Below are 24,237 nucleotides of genomic sequence, written 5' to 3' on the forward strand. Positions count from 1 at the left end.
TGGAACAGAATTGAGTCCAGAAGTAAACCTCCGTTTATACGGGCAAATAATTTTTGACAAAGGAGGTAAAAATAGACAATGGAGAAAGGAAAGCATCTTCAATAAATGGTCCTGGGGAAACTGTAAAGCCACCTGCAAAATAATGAAACTAGACCGCTGTCTATCACCACACACCAAAATTAACTCAAAATGGATTAAGGACCTGAATATAAAACCTGAAACAATAAATTGCATAGAAGAAAACATAGGTATTAAACTCATGGACCTTGGACTTAAAGAGGATTTTATGAATTTGACCTCAAAAGCAAGGGAAGTAAAAACAAATATAAAGGAATGGCATTATATCAAACTAAAAAGTTTCTATAGAGCAAAAGAAACAGTCAACAAGGCAAAGAGACAACCATCTGAATGGGAAAATATATTTGCAAGCAATGCCTCCAATAGAGGCCTAATATCCAAAATATACAAAGAATTCATATAACTCAATAACAAAAAAACAAACAATCCAATTCAAAAATGCGCAGAGGACCTGAACAGACACTTCTCCCAAGAAGATATACAAATGGCCAACAAACATATGAAAAGATGCTTAGCATTGCTAGCTATTAGGGAAATGCAGATCAAAACCACAATGACATACCATTTCATACCCATTAGAGTAAAATTTTCAGTAGGACAAGTCATAACAAGTGTTGGAGAGGATGCGGAGCAAAAGGAACCCTCATACACTGCTGGTGAGACTGCAAATTGATACAACCACTATGGAAAACAGTATAGACGTTTTTCAAAAAACTAAGACTTGATCTACCATATGACCCAGCAATCCCTCTACTGAGTATTTATCCCAAAGACTTGAAAACATTTATCTGAAAAGATATATGCACACCAATGTTCACAGCAGCGATATTCACAGTGGCTAGAACATGGAAGCAACTGAAGTGTTCTACAATAGATGACTGGATAAAGAAGCTGTGGTACATATATAAAGTGGAATATTACTCAGCTATAAGAGATGAAATACTGCCATGTGCGACAACATGGATGGATCTCGAGATAATCATGCTAAGTGAAATAAGCCAGACAGAAAAAGTTGAAAACCACATGATATCACTTATATGTAAGATGTAAATCTAAAAGCAACAAACAAATATGACAAACGAACAGAGATTCATGTACATGGACAGCGGACTAGTAGTTACCAGAGGGAAGCGGGGAGGTGGGAGGTAGTTGGGGTAAAAGGAGTCAAGTATGTGGTGACAGAAAAAAATCTAACTATGGGTGGTGAACACACAATGTAATATATATATGACTTACTGCTGAATTGTAAAAAAGAAAGAAAATAACAAAGGGTCTTTATGCCACCTGTGTAGAGGATTTCTTAAAGAAAAAATTATAAAGGAGAAAACCTAGTAATTTCTACTACATTAAGATATATACATATGTGTGTGTGTGTGTATGTGAATATATATATGTACACATTACAAATAGTTAAAAGACAAGCCAACACTTGACGACAGATATTTACAGTGTTTATATCCAAAGGATTAGCATCTAAAATGCACACGCATGTGCATATGTATATGTGCCTGTGTGTATGGCTCTTAGAAATGAATAAGTTGAAACAACCCAATAGAAAAATGGGCAAAGATTATAAATAAACAACTCACAGAAGAAAACTGTGAAGTAGGGTCAAAAAACTGAGAAGTAGGGTCAAAAAACATAGGAAACTGTGAAGTAGGGTCAAAAAACTGAGAAGTAGGGTCAAAAAACATAGGAAAGGATGCTCAACCTCACTTTAAATACTAATGTATGCCCATCGAATTATATATAATATATATATTATATATATGTAAAGACTAAGAATTGTTGGCAAAATGTGAAGAAGCAAGTAACTTTCAAACATTGTTGGTGGGAGTGTAAACTGACATCACTACTTTGGAGAGGTAAAAAAGCTTAAATGCAATAAAGATAAATAGAAACAAACCCTATGACCTAGAAATTCTGCTTCCAGAAATCTATCCCAGAAAATCTGTGGCATATTTATACTACTTAAGGAGACAGGTATAAGAATGGTCATTGCAATATTGTTTATAGAAGAAAAAACTACAATCTAAGTGTCCCTCAGTAGAGGAATGGATAAACTGGTATATTCATACTCTGGAATACTATACAGTAGCTAATTGAACAGAGAGCTATGTGTGTATACAATGTTGAGGGGAAAAAGTTAAGTTGAATAATATATAGCCAATATATACAATTTATATAAAATTTAAAAACAGATGCCAGACATGTTTATGGATACATATCTATAAAGTAAAAGCACTAGGACATGAATAGGAAGGATCCACAGGGCTTGAGGATAGTGGTTACTTTTGAAGTAAAAGGGAGTGGAGGAATGGTTAAGGGGTGCAAATAAAGTTTCAACTATATCCATACGTTTTAGTTCCTAAAAATGTATGAAGCAAGTTTGGCAAAATGTGAAGAGCCCTCGCGTATGAGTAGGTACAAAAATGCTCATTATGTTATACTCCATGTTTTCTATACATTTGAAATATTTCAAAGATTAAAAAAAAAATCAATTGTGCCTGATGTATATAAAATGGAAGGAAGGAGAGGAAGGGTAAAACAAGAAGACCTTCTAGAAAGCAAGTGTAAAAATCCTGGCTAGAGTGATGGTGACCTAGAAGTGGATAATGAGATTACATTTCAAAGAAATAATTTGTAGAACTTATTGATGGACTGGATATGAGGAGTTCAGGAGAGGAAAAACTCAAGGTTGACTTCTGGCTCAAGCAATATGTACGTGAAGGTGCCATTTATCAGATGGCAAAAACTGGGAAAGGAATCAGAGGGCATAAAAGATCCTGTTTTATGTTCATCTCTTATTTCTTCCACTCAAACATAAGCTCTTTGTAGAGTAAATACGTCTGCTTTACTTCTGTATCCTCCAAAAGTTTCTAACATAATTATGCCAAATCAGTGTTATACACATAGCCTAAGTATGGCTGGCCCTCCCTCTGCATCCGCGGGTTCTACATCCGTGGATTCAACCAACAGCGGATTAAAAATATTTGAGGAAAAAATGTTACACTGCTGCAGACATGTACTATATAGTTAGGTTTATGATGGTTCCATCTAGACTTTTTTCTTGTCATTATTCCCTAAACAATATAGTATAACTATTTACATTGCATCTATACTGTATTAGGTATTATAACTAATTTAGAGGTGATTTAAAGTACACAGAAGCAAGTAGGTAGGTTATATGCAAATACTGTGGTATTTTAAATAAGGGACTTAAGCATCCATGGATTTTGGTATCTGTGCGGGTCTTGGAACTAATCTCCCAGATTCCAAGGGATGAGTGTATCGTATTTTGAAAACCAGACAACCTTTAAAAGTGTCAGCTCTCAAAAAAAAAAAAAAAAGGGATATCACTTAATAGTCTAGCAACAAAAAGAAAAAAACCTTCAACGAGTTCCTATAAAACTTTTTCCATGCAGCTGATTCAGATTTTTAGGTGCCATATAAATTTATGCTTTCCACATTTCCCCTAAGCCATTTTAATTAACTTCATATGATTTTAACAGGTACATTATAAGCTACGCAGTATTATAAAGCATACTATTGAAAATGGGATAAAATTTATAATAGGTTTATTACATAGCATCTGCTTACCAACTACTAATATATTTTAGTTATAGTTTATAGAGCCTCTTATCTCATGTGATTCATAACAACCTCAGTACAGAGGCAGGACATTTCTGTAATATTTAGTGATAAAGCTGGTATTCGCACCTACAGCATCAGGCTCCAAATCTAGAATTTGCCATAAAGAAACTAATGCTTGAAGGGACTTATCCGAGAATATACAGCTAATAAAACTTAATTTTGTTGTGCTTAAAGAGCTGACACTATTCTAAGCTCATAGTCATATGAAAATGTATAATGAAAAAAAACCTCTTCAGAATTTATCCAAAAGATAGATTTTGATTATTCCTTTGCTTACTTTTGAAGTGAGAATCATATGATATAGAGATTTTTCTAAGACTACATAACTGGAATGGTAGGAATAAAATCACGTAGACCTTCAAAGGATCATTTAATTTGTTTTCCCTCCTAAGATAAAAAAGTTACCAAGTTTCTTTAGAGGAGAATTAACTGTATCTAAAAAGTAGTAATACTTGAGTATATTATGATAGCACAAGTTTTAAATCTTATTTTTATGTTGTTCAAAACCAAAACAAGTATATGTCAACCACTGTATTTTGGCAACTATCCCTTTTTAGTGAACCATGACAATTAAGCAGTAGGTCCTAGGTCGATTTTTATTTTCAAATACAGCGAATGCTGTGATTTTAACCAATTTCAGAGTATCTTTATGTTTGTACTTCCCTTTCTCAGTTTATTCCATTTATCTGGAGATTTGGGGAGGGTAGGGGACAGGAAGTAGCTCAGAATTCGATAAAGGTAAGGTACTCAAAATCTCTAAGAATAAATATCCTTACAAATAAACCAAGGTCTTAACTGTTTTTCTAATAGTTCAGAAATGGTACTTTTGAATTACAAAGGGAAATTCCAAGAGGTTTCTTAGGAAAATTTTTACAAATTTTTAAATGTGAGAATGGAGTCATTTAAAAATATATATGATCCACATTTTTAGCAATGCCAGTTCTGTTTCCGAATTTACATAACTGAATCAATTAGATTTCTCTCTATTTCAGAGAATGCATCTAAATGGAAACAGAATTGAATTCAAAGGCATAGCAAGTGTGTATATCTCTTCCTAAGTTCAACATTATATTTTTATTGGATTTTATTTTATAAATGATGAAAAACCAATGTCACTGGGTAGTGACACCATGAGTGCTTCAATAGTATAGCTGGCTGTAATGCAAAAAATGGATAGTATAAAAGCAGTTAGAGATAGGAGGGTGTTATAATAGAAGTTAGAGACTGGAAAGGTGTTATAATATTCTAGGTCAGGAGAGCCTTACGAAAGTCCAGATTCTTGGGTCCTACTCCTAGAGATTCTGAATCAATAGGTTTAGAGCAAGTTCTCATAATCCTTAGTCTTCACTAAACATGGATGACTGGTAGTGAGTTAGAACATTAAAAGGAAAATACTCATATTGCTGACAACTTTAAAAGAGTATTAGGACTTCTTGAAAATTACAAGCTGATGCTTCATTTTTACCACAAATGAACAGACTCACCTGGATCGGGGTCATATTTTAGGTCCAATGGACGTACAACAGGGTGGTACTGCTTCTAAACATAATATAAATTAAAATATTTAATTTAACCACTTAATGCCTCATATAAACATTTCCTTCAGCTAACATAGGCAAATATACTATTAGTCAGTAATACCATTCTTTTGCCAAAACAACAAAAATTGGATCTTGAAATCTGTAGGGAAGGGAGGAAAAAAGTCAACCTAAGTCTGAATTATACCTTTTATAGTATTGCCACCTACTGCATACACTAAGAAATAGCACCACAAAAAAAAAAACATAAGAAAAGCAATTAAGCAAATTAAAGGTATAGAGATTAAATTTTGTATTTAAAGTAATAGGTAGTCTCCAAACTATGAATGAACTGTTTTGTTTTTTTTTTCGAAAGTTCATTTTAACACAAATGTTGGAACTCAGAACTCATGTTCCCACAAAACTCTGATTTAAAAAGTGGCTAAGCCACTACCATGTCAGCAACACTAAAGCCTATGTATCTTGTGACACGCTGAGACTACAGTAGCAGAACTATAGGAACAGGAGCCACAACTCAGGCAAAAAGAAAGAGGAAAATATTCTCTTTACTCTTGCTCAAAGCTAGCAAGAGCTAAAAAGGTTTTTGTTTTTTGTTTTTTTTCTTTTAAAAAAGCAGTCTTTAGCATCTTCATCCCAGCCATTTTGTATCACTTTTTAATCTTCTACAGCTATACCTCACCTAGGCCTGCCGACTTTCTTTCTTTTATGAAATACTGAATACCATGCTTTCTTTGAGGAGGGAGGTATAATTACAGGGAGGGACATACTGGAAAATAAACACATTTTAAATGTTTTTCCTAAAGAAACTTTAAAAAGGGGATAGGGAGATGAAGTGGATAGTTCTTTGAGAACTGCTACAGAAGAAAAAAATGAAAAATTCTACTTATAAATATTTTTTCTTATAGAATGACAAAAATATTTTAGACAAAGTACTTGCCTTTACTGTCTAAAACAATTCCTGAAAGGGAAGCAACTAGAAGATTTATATATTAAGTATATTAATTTCAAAAACTAAGGACAAATAGCATAGCACAATCTAAAGCAACATACATTTCTTACTGCAGAAGCAAAGCCATTTCCAGCAGACCTACTTCAGCCCCATCATGACCTTTGGAAAAAAATTAATTACAAACAATTCATAGAGCAAATTTCAGTACTATGAATAGGTACTCAATCTTCATCATCAATTTTACTAAAGTACCTTCCAAAATATATAATCATATACAAATAAATGCCAAACACAAATGACAAATAGAAAGAAAAGCCTTAGAAGATAAATTTCTTTTTCCTTGCTGGTCTCGGATTTAGAAAGTCATTGTCAATCTTCCATCTTTAAATTCTATTTTAGTATCAGTTGTGTTCAAAACCTAGTGACTTAAAATAGGAAAAGACAAACAGTAGTAATTAAGGCAGGAAAGACAAAGGAAACAAAATACCATTTATCTCCACATGGATCTTATACTTTAATTTTAGTGTAATAAAACAGATAAAACATAAAATTTACTGCTTTAAAGGTAAACTGTCTTACCAGAATCTCTTGTTTTGCTTTAATGGTTTTGATGACACATTCGAGGATCTTTCTGGGATACTGCTTACGTTTTGTAGCTATATCTACTATGATTTCATCAAACTGATCTTCGAGTACTTTGATATCAGAATCTATTTCATGGGGAAAAAAAATTTAAAAATTCCTTATAACACATTGTTTATATTCTATATGGAAATGTAATATAAATAAACTAAATTTAGAAAATGCAATAATTAAAGTAAACAAACTGGCAAGTTAATGATGCCCCCACTTTGGTGACGAATTCATTTACGCATTGAACAATCAATTAATAAGCACTTAATGGGAAGCCAGTCTAAAATCAGAGAAATACAAAGATGAACATATCACGATCCCTACTCTCTAAGAGCTCACAGTTCACTAGAAGAAAAAGACAAGTAATTGCAAAGCAACTTGATAAATTCAATAAAGATAAGAACAAAATGCTACCGGGACACAGAACAATGGAACGCTAACTCTGCCTGTGGAATTTAAGACTTTAAAGAGAAAGTAACATTTGAACTGGGCCTTGAAATATAAGTATAAATCCAACAGATAAAAATAGGTAAGAAAAAAAAATAGGGGGAAGCATTTTAGGCAGAGGAAACAGTATTCGCAAGATCATATAGCTTTTGGGAAAAAGTTCTAAATGGCTGCAGGATAAAGTATAGGGAAAGGATGATAAAGGAACTAGACTGTAAAGGGCATTTAATGTCAGGGATGCTAACAAGTTTTGAATTTTTTTATGTGCTGAACCAAAGCTGTGATAGTAGTAAATGGAGTAGCTATATCTGAAATAGGCTCAACTGGATAAATGTCAGAAAAAAGTAAAAGATATAGTGACTAATTTAGCTAAAACCATTTATCAGTTGATTTCTTTTGTTTTTAAATAGTGATTTTCAAACTTTATCAGAATGAATAATCACCTGGGGAACTTGTCAAAAGTGCAGAAATTTTGATTCAGTAGTATCTCTGGAATGGGGCCCACACATTAAGCACCCTAGACGAAATGAATGCAGGTGATACATCAGTCTCACTTTGAAAATCATTTCAAAGAGTAACAGATATTAAGTCGTTAAAAAGACTAAAGAGCTAGGTCCTCAGCTTAATCGGTCTTACATCATGTATTCTGCTGTGTCAAAGTCTATGCTAGAAACGGATCTATTTACTTTACTGAGTAGAAGCTTCATTAGGGAGAAGTACAATATTTTTGGAAACGAAATATTTTGAGACATTGCTGACATATATTAGCATATACTTATTGGGTAAAGATAATTGAGGAACATTGGGTATGGCCTTTCGTTCATGTAAGAAGTCCAACTAAATTACTTCTTTTGAGAGTCGTATGAGAGACATTGTTGTTTCTTATTTTGAACAGTCATGTAAATAAGCAGCCCTCCCTAATTTTTTACTAAAAATTATTAGGGTGACATTAATAAAATCAAATAAGTTTCAAGTGTACAATTCAATAGTATGTGTGTTCACCATCCAATGTTAGATTTCCTTCTGTCAACAAATATTTGACCCCTTTTACCGCTATCTATCTCTTCCCCCACCCCGTTTCTCTAGTAGCCACTAACCCACTGTCCATGTTCATAAGTCTGTTTGTTGCTTTCAGTTTTATATCCCACATGAGTGAAATCATATGGTTTTCAATTTTTCTGTCTGACTTATTTCGCTTAACATGTTTATCTCAAGATCCATCCATGTTGTCGCAAATAACAGTATTTCATCTTTTCTTATGGCTGAGTAATATTCCATTGTATAAATGTGCCACATCTTCTTTATCCAATCATCTATCATAGGACACTTCAGTTAGACCTCCCGAAATTTTAATTTACCCATTTAAAAAGTCAAGAACTAACCTGACAAGAATAATGAACTACTTCACAATCAGTTAAAACAAAAAAAAAAAAATCAAGTCTCTCAGCTAAATCTTCTGTGTAGAAAGGACAATGGTTTCTTAGCGCCACCTAATGATAAACCTATAAGATTGAAATGTATAAACAATTTGAGCAGGGAAGATTAGTCATTAATTTAACAAATATCTAGTGGGTGCCTACTATGTGTAAAGGTAAGTGTTGAAAACATAGTAATGAAAAAAACAAATATAGTCCCTGCTCTAAAGGAACTTACATTTTAATTCTTAAATGTGCCTGGTCAAGCCTCCTGAATTCAAGTCCGCTCAGGGTAGATAAGGGGCCTCTCTTAACTACCCTGAGTTGTTTTTACTTGTACGTATATTTGTATATTCCTTCATTACTTCATTCATTTATACAATGATCTCAGTGAACAAAATAAACAAAAACCTCTGCCTTTTTGATGCTTACTTACTGCTTCTATATATTAGATCAAATGCTAATTCCATCTCCTGAACAGCTCTTGAACGTTTTTCTTTCTCTCCTTTCCCACTGTCTTAGGGCAAGTCTTTAACCATCTTGCTGTACTATTGCAATAACCTCCCTAAGGTCTGTCTGCCTTGAATTTTTCCCTTCTCCAATTCATCCTCCACACAGCCAGCAGTTAGCTTTCTCAAACACAAACCTTCTGATGTTAGTTCTACTTCAAAAACCTTCACTGGTTACCCATTATAAGATAAAGTGCAAATTCCTTAGCATATCCTACAGGGCTCTCTGTGATCTGGCCCCAACTAATCTTTCTGGCCATATTGGCCATTAGTTTTCCCAACTCACTTCTGACATTTTCCAAACATATCACTTCTTTGTGTCTCTGCACAGGCTGTTTTATTTGCTTTAAATATTCTTCCTTCCTCCTTTCTGTCTAGCACATTCTCATTTATTAAATGCATTTAATTTAACAACGATCTATTCTGTATGTCTACTCCCACTTCCCAAAGAGTATAGAGACTCCTTGTCCATTTCCTTCCATTAACGATGAGTTCCTAAATGGTAACAACCATGTCTTTTCATCTACTTCCCAGCATTTGGCATGGTGACTGGCATTTATCAAGTGCCCATGAAAAAAGGTAAAAGTGTATTTTCAACTATTTCCACTCATAGGAATAAGGGGAAAAAAAGGACAAAGAATATAAACACTCGACCCAGGCTGCCAACCTGTCAGAAAATACATTTATTAATCTATAAATTGATGAACCGTGTTGCTAAAGGCAGTCTGGACCAAACAATAAAGCAATTCCAAAGTGACTTCACAGAATGAGAGTCAGATAAAGACACAAGAAAGGCTGCATAGTTTGAAAATACCCCTAGGTGATTCTGATATACTCCCTTTTCCCTACTTACTGGCAATCACTCTGATAATATTTGAGAAATCCAGTGTTATTATTTGTAATGTTTTATTTTTTATTGATTTATTGATTTTTTAGGCGAGGCAACCCTTGACCTCACAGATTGCAAGGACCTTGTCAGTTTACAATCCCTTATTTTTTATTTTTTATGCCTACAGCACCTGGTCTTCCTAGGTGGTCTCCCATCCAAGTACTAACCAGGCCCGACTCTGCTTAGCTTCCGAGATCAGATGGAATCGGGCTTGTTCAGGGTGGCATGGCTGTAGACTATTATCTGTAATGTTTTAAAATGTAAACCAGAAAGTGAATTTGGATGAATTTAAAGAAATAACTACTATAAAGACCCTAAGTATTAGACAGTGACGTCTTCTGGGTAAAGTATTATCTTAATGTTGAGAAGAAAAATTTTAATCACAAGGGGTTGCTTGATGGGCTTGGAATCAGCTTGAGGGTATAAGCAAATAATCAGAACAGTTACCGGTGGTATTCAACGTATGCTGGTCAGATGTCTGGAATATCACCAGACAAAACTCTCTGGCTCTTTCGTCAGGGTGGACCTTCTCTTGGACATTACTGGAAAATATGGCCTCTCTTCCCACACTGATTATTATTTTTCTACTGAATTTTTTCCTTCCTACACTGAATATTTTCTTTCTACTGAAACTTTGAGTTCTTTAGATAAGTCAACACCATTAGCTAGAGTTCAAACAAGTCTGCATTGGACCAGGAAAATGTTGTCTTTTTTAAGATTTCTCCAAATGGTGACCTCAGACTTTACATGGTACTCTCATACTTTAACTTCACACTTCTAAAAGGATACTTCACTACCTCACGATCACTTGTAAAAATACAACTGGATTTGTAAGGTATTAATCATAGGAATTCTCTGGGCCTGTTTCTTCATCTGGGGATAGTTCTACAGTATTTTGCAATAAACTACTAACAAGGGTACTTTCAAAGATTAATCAGATGAAAGTCTTGTTGAGAATGCCAGATAGAATATACAAAGGATCAAGGTACCTACTGTGTTGTTTGCCTCAGATTACAACTTCAATAATTCTCAAGATTAGTTTTCTCTTTTTTCTCCCACAGTAAAAAAAAATTTGGAAGAGAAGTAACACTGAAAATGGTGATTATAAATTAGCATTCAAAATAAAATTAGCTACAAAAATAAGTCAGAAATTAATGACAGAAGGAAAAGTTAAATCACATACCCATAAAATTATCTGACGCTTCTTGCCATGCTTGCCCATTAATGCTGACATTCTCTTGCACAGCTGATTCAAAAGTCTGCAATAAATTCACAATAGTCAAGTCACTAAAAATAATTTTAAATACTGAATTCAAATATTTTGGCAAAATAACAATTTCAGATTTGTGATAGAGAATATAAAGAAAAGTGGCAGACTAGCCTATTAGTATATTTTCAATGAAGATTCCATTTCAATTATTGAATCTACCTACATTTTAGTTCTGATAGCCGTTATGCTATCTATAAGAATATTTGATGCAAAATTTTAGAATATTCTTGAAAACAAAACATGTACTTCTTATATGAAAGAAAAAAATAAAAGCTAACAAATTTGGGCTCAGTTGAATCTCAACGATATAAGTATAACATATGCTGTGGAATGTCAGTGTTAAAAGGAAAAATATACATGCTTAAAAGAAAGTGAAATTAATGTCTACTTGATAAAGGACTGTATATTTTTAGAGATGTATAGTGAAGTATTTAGGGATGAAATGACATAAGATCTGGGATTTGCTTTAAAAAAGGAAGTGTAGAAAATTCTGACAACTTAAATTTGGTGATGAATATATGGGTGTTCACTGTACTAGTCTATTTTCTGTCGGGTTAAAATGTTCATAATACATTAAAAAATAAAGGACAAAAAGAATTTGGTAGCACCACCAAAATTTTAAATGCACATTCCCTATTATCTAACAATTCACTCTTAACAATGTACCCTAAAGAACTATTCTCATAAAAACATAAAGAGGATGTACTAGGAATGTTTATTTCACACTGCTTGAAATTATGAAATACTGAGAAAATAAAATCTAAATTCAAAATTAAGAGAATGGTTAAATATTCAATATATCCACACCACACGATACTTAAAAAGAATGAAGTATATCTCTACATAACACTAACAAATAATAGTCAGACATATTTGGTAAAAAAAAAAAAAAGGAGGGGGAGGTGGGCAGGTTGCTAATAATACATAGACATGATACTTGTTTTTTAATGTAAAAAAACAAAAGAAAAAATTAGAGAAATGTCAAACCATAAAAAAGGGTATAGAAGGAATGCACCCTCCAAGGGCCCTCCAAAATAGTAAGTTATTTCCAGGAAGGGAGAGGGACAAGGGAGGGAAATTCAAACACTTTGTTTTGTGCTACTTTTTACAATGAGGATGTATTTTTGCACATTTTGTATAATTAAAAATAAGCATAAATCAAATAATGCATGATAATTATGAATTAAAGTACATATTTTACACTTTAAAATTTTAATAAATAGACTTTATAGATAGACTTTCAAGGATTACCTGAGAATACAAATTGTCTTTGTAGTATTCATTGGTACAGTTGTATCAATACCATTTTTTAAATAATGTTATCATATTATGTGGCTTTAGGTAGATATACATCAACATAGTTAAAGCCTCTGCCTTTTGTTCTCTTATTTAAAGGACAAGCAAATTCCCTTGGTAGTTTTAAGTTTTCAAACCTTTATCTCTAATTCACTTTGTTGCCCATTAAGGTATACTAGGTTAAGCTGAGTTCCTCTTTTTCTGCCAGATAATTAAATATTCTAAGAATCTTAGCACTTCCTAGAAAGGAGCAAACTCTAAGATCCTTACACAATGAAGCAGTCTTTTCCCAAAAAATTATGTCTTGAGGTATGTCTCTATTCTTCTTTGGCTTACAAGGAGATTCCCTCTGTACACAAGAGCCACTGTGTACAAAACTGGAATACAGAATCACAACTCAGGGAGTGCTTCTTCATTCTTATTCTTAATCTTTACTTTTATTGTTTGCATTGTGGTCATTCGCACCACAGGAATGCTGAATTATAAGATTTTAAACTTTTTTTCTACATATAGATTGTGTGCTTGCATATGACAGGCATCAATCCTTCAATTTGTTGTATTTTCCCCCCAAATACTATCTTCTTCAAGGCTTTGCAAAATATTGGAGAAAGGAAGGGGAGATGCGTTATAAAGACCTGCGTATGATCTTAGAGAAGTTTCTAACAAGACAGCTTTCTTAGACTTCTATGGAAAATGTCTTCAATCTCTTCACAACATGTACCAAAACAGGCAAAAGTAAGGCCAAAAGCTAGCCTGGTACAGACTTCCAGGATTCTCGTTCCTGGGGAATTCCTCGTAGAGTATAAGTCTGCACTGTCTAATAGGAGAGCCACTAGCCACTGGGACGACTGAGCCTTAAAATGTGGTTAGTCCTGAAGAAGATAGCTGTAAGTTTCAGACACCAGATGTGAAAAGATTAGTACGAACAAAAGAATGTAAAAAACCACTTCCATTTTTTATTGGTACAAATTAAAACTATATATTGGATATAATGGGTTAAATAAAATATATTATTAAAATTAATTTCACCTATTTTTTTCTTACTTTTAAGTTACATACCTAGCTCGCCTTGTGTTTTTCTATTGGACAGCACTGGTCTAAGCAACTAATAATACCTAGCTGACACTAGACCTGTTTCATTCCCTCAGGTTTCTCAGGCTGCTTCTACGGAAGCATGGGGCACCGTTAACTTTGTGGAAGCCTGGCGTGGATTCCTGAGCCCTGAGACCTGGAGTAAGGGGGTGATAAGACAAGAGATGGCTACTGGACCCATACCCACTGCGCATCCCGCAGCGCAAGCTCCCGAATCTCCTCTGGCAGTGCGTCCCCGAGCTGTTGCACGAAGCTGCCGCACAGTTCCAGCATTTCCGTGACGGCCCGCTTCGAGGTGCAGCGCACCCGGAAGTCCTCACGGGAAGTGGCGGAGGCCGAGGTGCGGTCCTCTGTCCCGACACCTCTCTCTGCGTCCCGCGGAGGCGAAAGGCCCACCGAGTCAGGAGCCCCCGCCATTTTTCCAGTTTGAAATGTGGGCGGGAACTCTGGAAGCGGAAGCGAGTGCCACAGGAGAAAGCGTGCGCCCGGAAACTCAGCCCAGCGCCGCAGCAGCGTTCCGGCTGAGGCTCTGCGAGAGTGTAGAGTGCCACAGCGGCGGCGACGATGGGCGCGGTGGGCCTAGGGTTGGTGGACTGTCACTGCCACCTCGCCGACTCAGACTTTGACCGCGTATGTAACGGCGAGACCCGGCCTGTGGGAGCGGGGCGACCCCCGTCCTTTCTCTTCAGGTCACCTTTGCTCTTTTCCCTTAGCACGAAGCCCCAGCTCCTCCCAGGCCCCTGTCCATGGCCCGTGTGACTTGCTCCTGACTTCCTATTTAACCTCAGTCATACTGATTTGTTTTTTCTGATTCTCAATAGCGAGAAGTCTATCTCTACTTTTATTCGCTATTACGGGTTCTTCCCCCTACCTCCGTTTGGCCTGGCTATTTATCCCACCCGCCTCTCAGCTCCTGGCTGAGAATCCACTTTCCCCAGGACAGGTTCTCCAAAACACGGGCTCGCTACCACTCACTGCGTGCTCCACTTGTAATGGAAGAGAGAAGCAAACACAAAGATCAGAGTTACAAAGTGTTTTGCCCGCTACATTGGGAACTAGAGGCTCTTAATAGAGAAAGAAGAACGGAGTCTGTTTTAGGGAGGAAACCTCTCAAGAAGTGACACTTACGTTGGGCCTGGAAAGACAGAGAGCCAGCCAAACAAGGAGATGGGTGTACGGTGGTGAGGAAAGCAAGCAGGTTGAGTTTGGCACGTTCATGCTACCAAAATGCTGGATGGAGCCTGATGAGCTAGAAAGAGGCATGAAACAAGACTGGAGAGGTTTGCAGGAGACAGGTGAGGTAGGTCAGTAAGGAGTTTGGATTGCATTAGGAGAACAATGCAGATCTAGTAAAGGTTTTTTTCTTTTTCTTTTTTTTTCCTTTTCTTTATTTTTTCTTTATTTTTTTTTTCTTTTGAGAGCGACAAGATCTGATGTCCATTTAAAACCATTTTGCTGATGTGAATAAACGGATAGAGGAGAGCAAGAGTGGAAGACAGAAGGCTAGTTTGGAGGGTTTTGCAGTATGTAGACAAGAGGCGATGGTGGTTGCTTGGGTAATTTGAGAGAATTAGATGGACTCAAGGTATATTTTAGAGATAGGATCTGTAGTACGTTCTGAGTGAGGAATTGGATGTAGAGAGGGAGAGAAAAAGAGGACTTGAAGCTGTAGGGAGGACGGTGGTGCCCTTTACTGAGATGAGGGAAGATAGGTTGGGCAGGGCAGGCAGATGGAGTAGGTTTGTTGGGGAGAAAATAAAAAGTTATGTTTGGCACATATTAAGGCCTAATATCCATCCAAATGGAAAGCACATGGGTTGAATTTGGCACATTCATGTAATCATTTTTAAATGTGAATCTTGGGGTTTGGAGAGAAAAATAGGCTGGAGATAAAAATTGGGGACTCACTAGTGTAATAATGATATTTAAACCTGTGGATATGATCATTTAAAGTGAGTACAGAGAAAGGAGCATAAGGTCCTGTAATCAGAAGAGAGAGAGCCAGTGAAGGAGACTGAGAGAGCCAGTGAAGTAGCCAGTAAGAGAGTGATGTTTGCAGGAGAGTGGTATTGCAGAAGCCAAGAGTGGAAAGTATTTCAGGAAGGAAGAAGTGAACGAGTAAGGAGTTTCTAATGCTGGTGAGAGGTAGAGTAAGAGGAGGACAGAGAAGTGTTCTTTACATTGGACAATAAATTTCCGTTTTAGTGCAGTGTAACAAAACTTAGATTTTACTGAAAAAGAGTAAACAGAAGGTGGGTGGGTGTAGGCTCTTCACATTCCACCATGCTGTTTCTTGCCATCTTTGTCATTCTTTGTGGTGCCTCAACCACATTGATAATACGCAGCCAAGGAGCAGTTACATATTCATCTAAAATAATTGCGATTATTTATTTTAGGATCTGGATGATGTCTTGGAGAAAGCCAAGAAAGTAAGTCAGTATTTATAATTCCCTGTTCTTTTGTTTTCTCTTTCCTACTAATTTCAAGCTAGAACAGCTCGAAATTTAGATATGCTATGCTGATGCTTCAGTAATAATAAGTCAATAATAAGTTGCATTTATTAAGTGTTTACTGTGTGAGTACTGAGCTAAGCCCTTTCTGTACATTATCTCATTTCATGTTTCATAACAACCTTCTGAGAAAGCTACTATTTTATAGCTAACCATTGCCCATTTTATAGATGAGGAAACTAAGGACTAGAGAGTATCTTGTCCAATAGACACACTGCTCATAAAGTGATCAGACAAGATAGTCTGAATCCAAAACATGTTTCTCAGCCACCATGCTTATTAGCAATATGGATTAGTGCATTTGTCAATTTTAAAATTAATATTATTCTGGAAATCTTGGAGAAATTGTAAAAGTTTTCTGAAACATTTTGATTTGTTTGGAAAAAAATATTAATTTTTATAAGCGTTTATGAAATTCATTATAACTAGCATTTCATGGGCTTCCCCAAAAGTGTTAGTGAGAAGTGATTGCCAGTACATTTTTATATACAGCCATCTTTCACTATGACAGATTAATTAAGAGTGTGGGCTTTGGAGTTATATATGCCTAATGATCTTGGGCACGTTGACTCCATCCAAAATTCCGTCCTGATCTATACAATGGATTACAGCAATGCCTACCTCATAGGGTCATGTAGATTAAATGAGATAATATTTATGTTCACTGAACATAGTTCCTGAAACATAGCAAGTGCTTGGCGATAGCCATTATGATTATATTGATGGAGTATGAATGAGGAAAAATAACTAAAAACACAGAAAACATTACACTTTTATTTAATTATATTGGATATATATTATTTGTGACTCTGACTATTATTTTTTGTTTCAGGCCAATGTAATGGCTCTTGTGGTGGTTGCTGAACATTCAGGAGAATTTGAAAAGATTATACAGCTCTCAGAAAGGTGCTACTTCTCATTAAGATCTCAGAGTTACTAGTATGGATGCAGTTATGATGTCATATTTATAATATCAATGATCATTTTTAAAGAGAATGAGAAGAATAATATAGCCCTAAAAATATTCTTTCCTACTTGTTCTTTAGTAACGTTGTCTACTAGTCTAATATTCCTGCTTTCTTAATTTTTTATACATTTTTAGGTATAATGGATTTGTTCTGCCATGCTTGGGTGTTCATCCAATTCAAGGACTTTCACCAGAAGACCAAAGAAGTGTCACATTAAAGGTAACAGATAACACATGAACTATGAAAAAGGATAATACCTTTGACTCAGTAATCCTCCTTTCTCTGATTTATAGTCTAAGGCAATAATCCAAAATAAGAAAATACTACCTTCTTTCCCAAAGATGTTCATTACACCATTATATAATAGAGAAAAAGGGGAAGCAGCCTAGAGATTCAGAAATAAAGGAATAATTAGTTACCTTGTAGAGTGTTAAATATAATGTATTTACAAAAAATGAGGGTTATATGGTTTATGGTTTAGCAACATGGGAAATGTTTACAGTATAGTATAGGAAGAAGAGCTGGATACCAGATGGTTTATTCAGTATGAGTTATATCACATAAAAATATATTCTATACCGAAAGGACTAGAGAAAAACACAGAAATGATAGTAGCTGTGATGATCTGGTAGAATTATAGTGACTTGTTTTTATATTTTTTTTATCATGTTATATTGCTTTGGCAAAAAAAAAAATAATAAAATATCCAGAAAAGAAAGATACAAATTCACAGATGCATTACTATAAGGGAACAGATGAGTTCAAGTACACGACATTCTCTTTAAACATTAAACCATTCCTCTAGGAGCATTCTTGATCTATTAAACTGCATTACTTTTATTGCCTCTTTAAAAAAGATCCTGGCCATGCCACCCTGAACAAGCCTGATCCCGTCTGATCTCGGAAGCTAAGCAGAGTCGGGCCTGGTTAGTACTTGGATGGGAGACCACCTAGGAAGACCAGGTGCTATAGGCGTGAAAAATAAAAAAAAGCATAAAAAAGATTCTACCCACAAGATCTCACATACTCACAATAGTCAGTATTTCTTACATTTAAGGCTTATCTCCTGACTCAGCATCAGGGAGATGCAATTTTTTAAGTGCTTTATTACATAATGGGCTCAAGAGCCCCATTTTGAAGAAATAAAGACTTTTTGTTACCTATGAATAAATTAAGATATGAGAGCTATCCTTTTTTGTAATAATGAGTTTGTATTTTTACATTAAGATACTCCAGATAGCTCTACTTATTTTGAGACAAAATTACTTTTAATTCACTTCAGATAAAAATAAATATGCTGTAGCTCTCCTGAGTTGTTGATATGATAGTTAGCTAAATCACCAGAGTTACAATTCCCAAAATGTTGGAGATCATAGTGGGACAGCATTGGTTTTATTTATGTCGAGATTTATATTAAAAGGCATTGATGTAGTTAATCAATCAAATGTTTGCTGAGCACCTACTACATTCCAGGCACTGTAGAGTAAAATCTCTCTCATGGAAGCTAGATTCTAGATGAGAGCAGTCAGGCAATCAACAATTAGATACACAAACAGGAAAACTTTAGGTAGCTCTAAATGTGTTAAAGACAATAAAACAAGATTATATGATCGGGATTGTGGATGCTGGCTATTAGATTGTGTAAAGAAGACCTCTCTGAGGTGGTGACATTTGAACTGCAACCTGCATGCTACAAAGGAATTGGTCAAGCAAAGAGAAGGGTCAGAGTGTTGTAGGCAAAGGAAACAGCCAAGCACAAAGGTCCTAAGGTGGGAACAAATTTGATGTGGTCAAGAAAAAGAAAGAGCAGATATGACTAGAGAGAGGGAGAAGTAATGAATGATGAGGTCAGAGGGATTGAGCAGGGACAGCTTCATACAGGCCTTGCTGGATGTTCGCTTACATCAATGGGGGATTTAAAGTGAGGAGTGACAAGATGTGATTTATATGATTTATGTTTTGAAGAAAACCTTTTGGCTATGGTGTGAAGGATGAATTTTGAAGAGAAAAAAAAAGGAAGAAGAAGAATAGTTAGGAGGCTATTACAATTGCCCATGTGAGAAACAGTAGTGGATTGGACCAGTGGCAGCAGAGGAAATGAAGAGAAGTGGGTAGATTTGGCATATTTTCAACATGAATGTAGAACCCATAGGATTGTTTAAGTTACAGAAGTAATTAAAATACCAACAATATAATTCTAGATTCTTAAAGCAGATAAGAGCTCATCAAATCTCAAATAGTCATCTGGAAAAGACCAGATAAGCAGTTATTTTCATTTTATTCCTAGTGTACTTATTGGCCGTACCATAGTTTAATTTTCCTATATTGATTAGATCATCAGCTCCTAATGTGGTGCAAAGCTAGGTATATAATTAGCAGTTGTTAAACTAACTTGGTTTTTGAAATGAAAATTGCTTATCATACAGATCTTTTAACACATTCCTGAGTTAATTCTTTCAGTAAATATTATTACCAGGCAGAGTTTAGGTCCTGGGAATACTTTGGAGCATCATAGTTCACTGACCACAATCATGTACCCTCCAGTTGGCTCCTATCCCTACTTTGCGCACTTCACTCATTCCTGTCATGCACCTGCCCCTATTCTAAAGGTTCTGAAGACTAAACATTTTTTTAAATAAAAAATCCATCGTAATTAGTTAAAATCATGCAGAATAAATTTTCTTTCTTCCTTCCCTTTTACCTTTTGCCTGCCTTCCCTCTTCCCTTCTTTCCCTGTGCTCTCTTTTTTTCAGCAGCATGGGAGAGACCGGGCCTATGGCTTCTGCGATCTGTGGCACTTCACTTAACTTTGCCAAGTCTCAATTTCCTCATTTGTAAATCATGAATAATTATATAGTAGTCATATACCCAATCTTAGGGGATAGAGATTTAGGATCTTTAAAACTCCCCCGTAATAGAAACATTAGCTGTTAAGGAACTTGAGAAGTAGGAATAGAACTGAAGTCACAAATAGGCCTGTGAATGTCCTTATAAATATTCTTATATCTATTAAAATGATCAAGACTATACACACAAATATATTTACACAGATTAAATTAGTAATATGATTTATATTTGTTCCTATTTACTATCCTTGACTTGCCAGAAACTTACAAATTATTTCATGAGGAGTTGGAACAGTATCAGTGTAATAGTTTTGCTTTTTTCATAAATAATAATATTCCAAGAAGCATGTTTTTTCCTGTATCTGGTCTTCATCCAAATGCAACTTCTGACTAAGACTTTCTAAGTGTCAGACATTTCCTAGGTAATCTTTCCAGTTTTTTCAGAGACAGCAGTTTGGATGTTCGATATGGAAAAAGTTTTGCCTGACACTGTTTAACCTACTCAGCTGTTGTCAGACATCTTTTCTGATATCTGGGGTTAAATACGCTTAGCTCCTCATGACAATGTTAATTCTTCTTCGTTGATTTAGTAGAATCTATTCTAAAGCCTTGATTTACTCTCCCGCATCTTCTTTGCTCTCTCGAGGCATAATTGTAAAATCTCCTGTTTCTCTGCCATTTGTTTTAGCTTTCTTTTCTTAATTCTCCCTTGTTCTGATTATTCTCAGTCGAAATACCTGAGGATAATCAGGTACTTCTGAGACTAAAATCCTCAAAATAATTTAAAAGATATCTAGAAGCAAATTTTCCATATTTTTCTTTCCTTTGCCTTACAAGGGAACTAACTCTCACAGGGCAAATTCTCTAAGTGGAAATATCATAGAAACTAATGGTACACAGTTACTTCAATAGTTGTCAAACAAGAATATATGTGATATTTAGCGTTTATATTGTTAATTTTTAGGACAAAACTAGGCCAAGCAGGATTATAAAGACAAAGAAATCAGTGAAAATAGTGCAAAGGATGTATGGGATTATTGCTATTATAAACTCACAAACCATTAGTACCCTAAAAGAAGGACATATCATAAGGCACTCCCAAAAACTCACTTGCAAAGGTACCTCCCTGGTGGCTTTCTTCTCTCTTGCTCATCTATTCCAGGAAACCCAAATCAGTCCTCCCAAATGCCGAGAAATGCCTCCTAAACAGAAAGAAGTATTTAAGTGGGAATCTTCATAAAGTTATATTCTTATAACCTGAATGGGTGTGGGATATTACTACTCAAATTTCCAGATAGAAGTACTCACCATTATAGGATTACTATTCCTAATTCCTCAGCTGGTTAAAGGAATTGAATATATGTAAAGGACCCAGTACAGCATGGTGCCTGGCATATAACAGGTGTTTATAAGATATTAGTTTCCTTCTCCTTCTATTTTAACAAATATATTTTTTTCTCTCAGGATTTGGATAAAGCTTTGCCCATTATTGAGAATTATAAAGATCGATTGTTGGCAATTGGAGAGGTAAACACCCATTAGCTGATCAAATAACTTCTAATCCAGACTTTCATATGATATATGAAAATAATACTTAATTCAGTATTGGTTATTATAACTGACTTAAATAATTATGTTCACCCTGTTCAGCTGAATAATGATTTATAGAAACTTTGACAATAAGCAAAAGAGCTTGGGGATGAAACAGTAGAAAGCCTCACCAAAGATTTATGTTAATATTTTATTAGCATTTCCATATACTTTGCTCTTTTTTTCTTTTGCTTAAATATGGGTCATCTCTCTAGTTAGTTAAAATAGTATATACAAACATACTTTACATAGGCTAGAGTTTATAATTAAAGAACATTTTTTATTATTTACTGTTGTGAAACATTTTTATCACTTGGTAATAAATTCCACTTCTACTTAAAGATAAAGACAAAGATAAGAATAACACTTAAACTCAGAATATAGATTATAACAACGCATGCCAAAATAGTATGCAAGGGAAGCAGTCATTTATAATCTTTTCTGTCCAAGGTGATGATCACATGTAGCTGCTGAGCACTTGAAATGTGACTGGTCCAAATTGAGATGTGCTATAAGTATAGTACCCCAAAGAAACAATGTAAAATAATTCAATAATTTTTACATTGATTATGTTAAAATAATATTCCTATATAATAATAATGATAATGTTTCAGATATATTGGATTAAATAAAGTATTAATGTTTTTAATGTGGCTACTAGAAACTGTAAAGTGACATGTAGCTTGCATGTGTGGCTCCCATTATATCTCTCTTGGGCAGTACTGATCCATAGTATGTCTTTTGGGGTTCATTAATATATAAAAATGTAATTTTGGTTTTTTACTCTTATAGGTGGGACTAGATTTCTCCCCCAGATTTGCGGGCACTGATGAACAGAAGGAAGAGCAAAGACAAGTTCTAATCAGACAGGTCCAATTAGCCAAAAGACTAAATTTGCCTTTGTAGGTTAATTAATCATCTTTATATATTAATAGCTATAGAGCAAATTAAGTAATGACTCCTTCGAAATTGAGCTCTAAATTTCTTTTTCACTGAATTACTTTAATAGAACAAAGATAATATTACCAGATTAAGTACCTAAATGGAATTTTTGGTTGTTGTTAAACAGAAATGTCCACTCACGCTCAGCTGGAAGACCCACCATCAACCTCTTAAATGAGCAAGGTATTTAAGCTCTTGAGACAAATGTGCCTAATGTTTAAGTTTGGCAGTTCCAGTCCATATTCTTATAGAACATGCCATATTTTGATTTCTTAAATGGAAGGAAATAGGGCAAGAGTGGAGTGGAAATCAACTAGGATGATTTTACAAATGTTTACAGGGTTTTCAGTGTCATTGTGGCATTTATCAGGCCAGGATAAAGAAAATGAAAAATTGGATCAAATAATTTATATTCCTAAAGTAAAAATATATCTTATAGCATTATTTTTCAAATTTTGTAAAGTGCTGGCCATAGTAAGAAATAAACTTTGAGACTCAGTATATACACATGTATACTGTTTTTGATATTAAGACTTTATTTTGAGACTCCGTCTATACACATACAGAAAACCAAAAAAGTTTAAGAAGCAGTACATCTGTGTGTGTGTGTGTGTGTGTGTGTGTGCACGCGCGCGCGCGTGTATACACTGGTCAGTTGTGACCCACTAAATTGATTTCATAACTCACTGGTGATTGTAACCCAGTAATGGTCAAACCTGCCATTTGAAAAAACAGTGTCAAATAGTGAAGTAAATTGCCTACAACTAGAAAGCATTGCATTTCTCAGTGATGAGTACTGAACCCTTTTGGAATCCCAGAGACCATGATTTTTAAGCAGGCTAAGCAGCCATCCTTTAAGAAGTGGAGGTGATTTCATGAAGCTAACTATTCACTTGTGAGTCGGTTAGCTCCCCCTTTCTTCTTCCACTAGCACTCTTGCTAAGGACTATTTGGCTGCTTAAAAACCTCCTATTAGGAACAATAATTTGGCAGGTCGTAAACTTCTGAAAAGAATAATAATTTGACAGTTCACAAAGTTCTGGAAAATGTTTGATGGTATAGAAGACTAAATGTTTAAAAATTTGCACTTCAATTTTAATATTTTAATTCTGAAGATTAAGAATTTATTTTTATTCTACTGTTTGAACACTACATTTATCCACCCTTTAGAAGTCATAGAACCTTATCTTTATATCATAGTGACCAACATTTACTTAAAATTTCTGATCTTTGTTGTTCAATTTGATTAATTAATGGAAAAACCTCTAAGGAGATAAAATGGTACTCTGATTTATCTTTTATTTTTGAGAGGTGCTGACAAAGTGCTGCTACATGCGTTTGACGGCCGGCCATCTGTAGCCATGGAAGGAGTGAAAGCTGGATACTTCTTCTCAATTCCTCCTTCTATCATAAGAAGTGGACAGGTAAATTCTTTTACCTCATCTTATACTTTGTGAAATATACTTTAAAATATGAGCTTTTATTACATACATGTGAAACTATTCTAGTTACTTTACAAAAATTCATCTTAGGTCCCTACTTCCTTATGCCAATATCATGCTGTCATGATTGCATTAGATTTACAGTAAGTTTTAAAATCAGATAGTATGA

General features: G+C 35.0%; 2 protein-coding genes, 1 non-coding gene and 1 pseudogene across 6 annotated transcripts in view; 2 read left to right on the forward strand and 2 right to left on the reverse strand.

Moving 5' to 3' along the window:
- The window catches only part of NSL1 (NSL1, MIS12 kinetochore complex component), a 29,466-nt gene extending 15,254 nt beyond the window's left edge, over positions 1–14,212 (reverse strand). For both annotated transcript variants that reach the window (XM_011364508.2, XM_011364507.2), the window contains exons 1-4: positions 13,954–14,212; positions 11,296–11,371; positions 6,799–6,929; positions 5,217–5,271 (exon numbers count right to left, since the gene is read on the reverse strand). In XM_011364508.2, coding sequence (XP_011362810.1) covers positions 5,217–5,271; positions 6,799–6,929; positions 11,296–11,371; positions 13,954–14,187 — 496 coding nt within the window. In that variant the 5' untranslated portion in view covers positions 14,188–14,212. The remainder of the gene's footprint in view (positions 1–5,216; positions 5,272–6,798; positions 6,930–11,295; positions 11,372–13,953) is intronic.
- LOC111742654 lies at positions 10,231–10,349 on the reverse strand. Its single transcript, XR_002781415.1, has one exon. It is a non-coding gene; the product is annotated as a 5S ribosomal RNA (ribosomal RNA).
- Positions 14,124–24,237, forward strand: part of TATDN3 (TatD DNase domain containing 3) — a 19,495-nt gene continuing 9,381 nt past the window's right edge. For 2 of the 3 annotated variants that reach the window (XM_011364509.1, XM_011364510.1), the window contains exons 1-8: positions 14,264–14,400; positions 16,167–16,199; positions 17,113–17,186; positions 17,383–17,467; positions 21,559–21,621; positions 22,477–22,586; positions 22,754–22,809; positions 23,938–24,050. In XM_011364509.1, coding sequence (XP_011362811.1) covers positions 14,335–14,400; positions 16,167–16,199; positions 17,113–17,186; positions 17,383–17,467; positions 21,559–21,621; positions 22,477–22,586; positions 22,754–22,809; positions 23,938–24,050 — 600 coding nt within the window. In that variant the 5' untranslated portion in view covers positions 14,264–14,334. The other variant, XM_023533209.1, reaches the window with a different exon arrangement.
- On the forward strand, positions 18,105–18,223 carry LOC111742658 (annotated as a pseudogene).

The sequence above is a fragment of the Pteropus vampyrus genome, unplaced genomic scaffold (assembly GCF_000151845.1).
Source record: "Pteropus vampyrus isolate Shadow unplaced genomic scaffold, Pvam_2.0 Scaffold98, whole genome shotgun sequence".
NCBI classification, from domain to species: domain Eukaryota; kingdom Metazoa; phylum Chordata; class Mammalia; order Chiroptera; family Pteropodidae; genus Pteropus; species Pteropus vampyrus.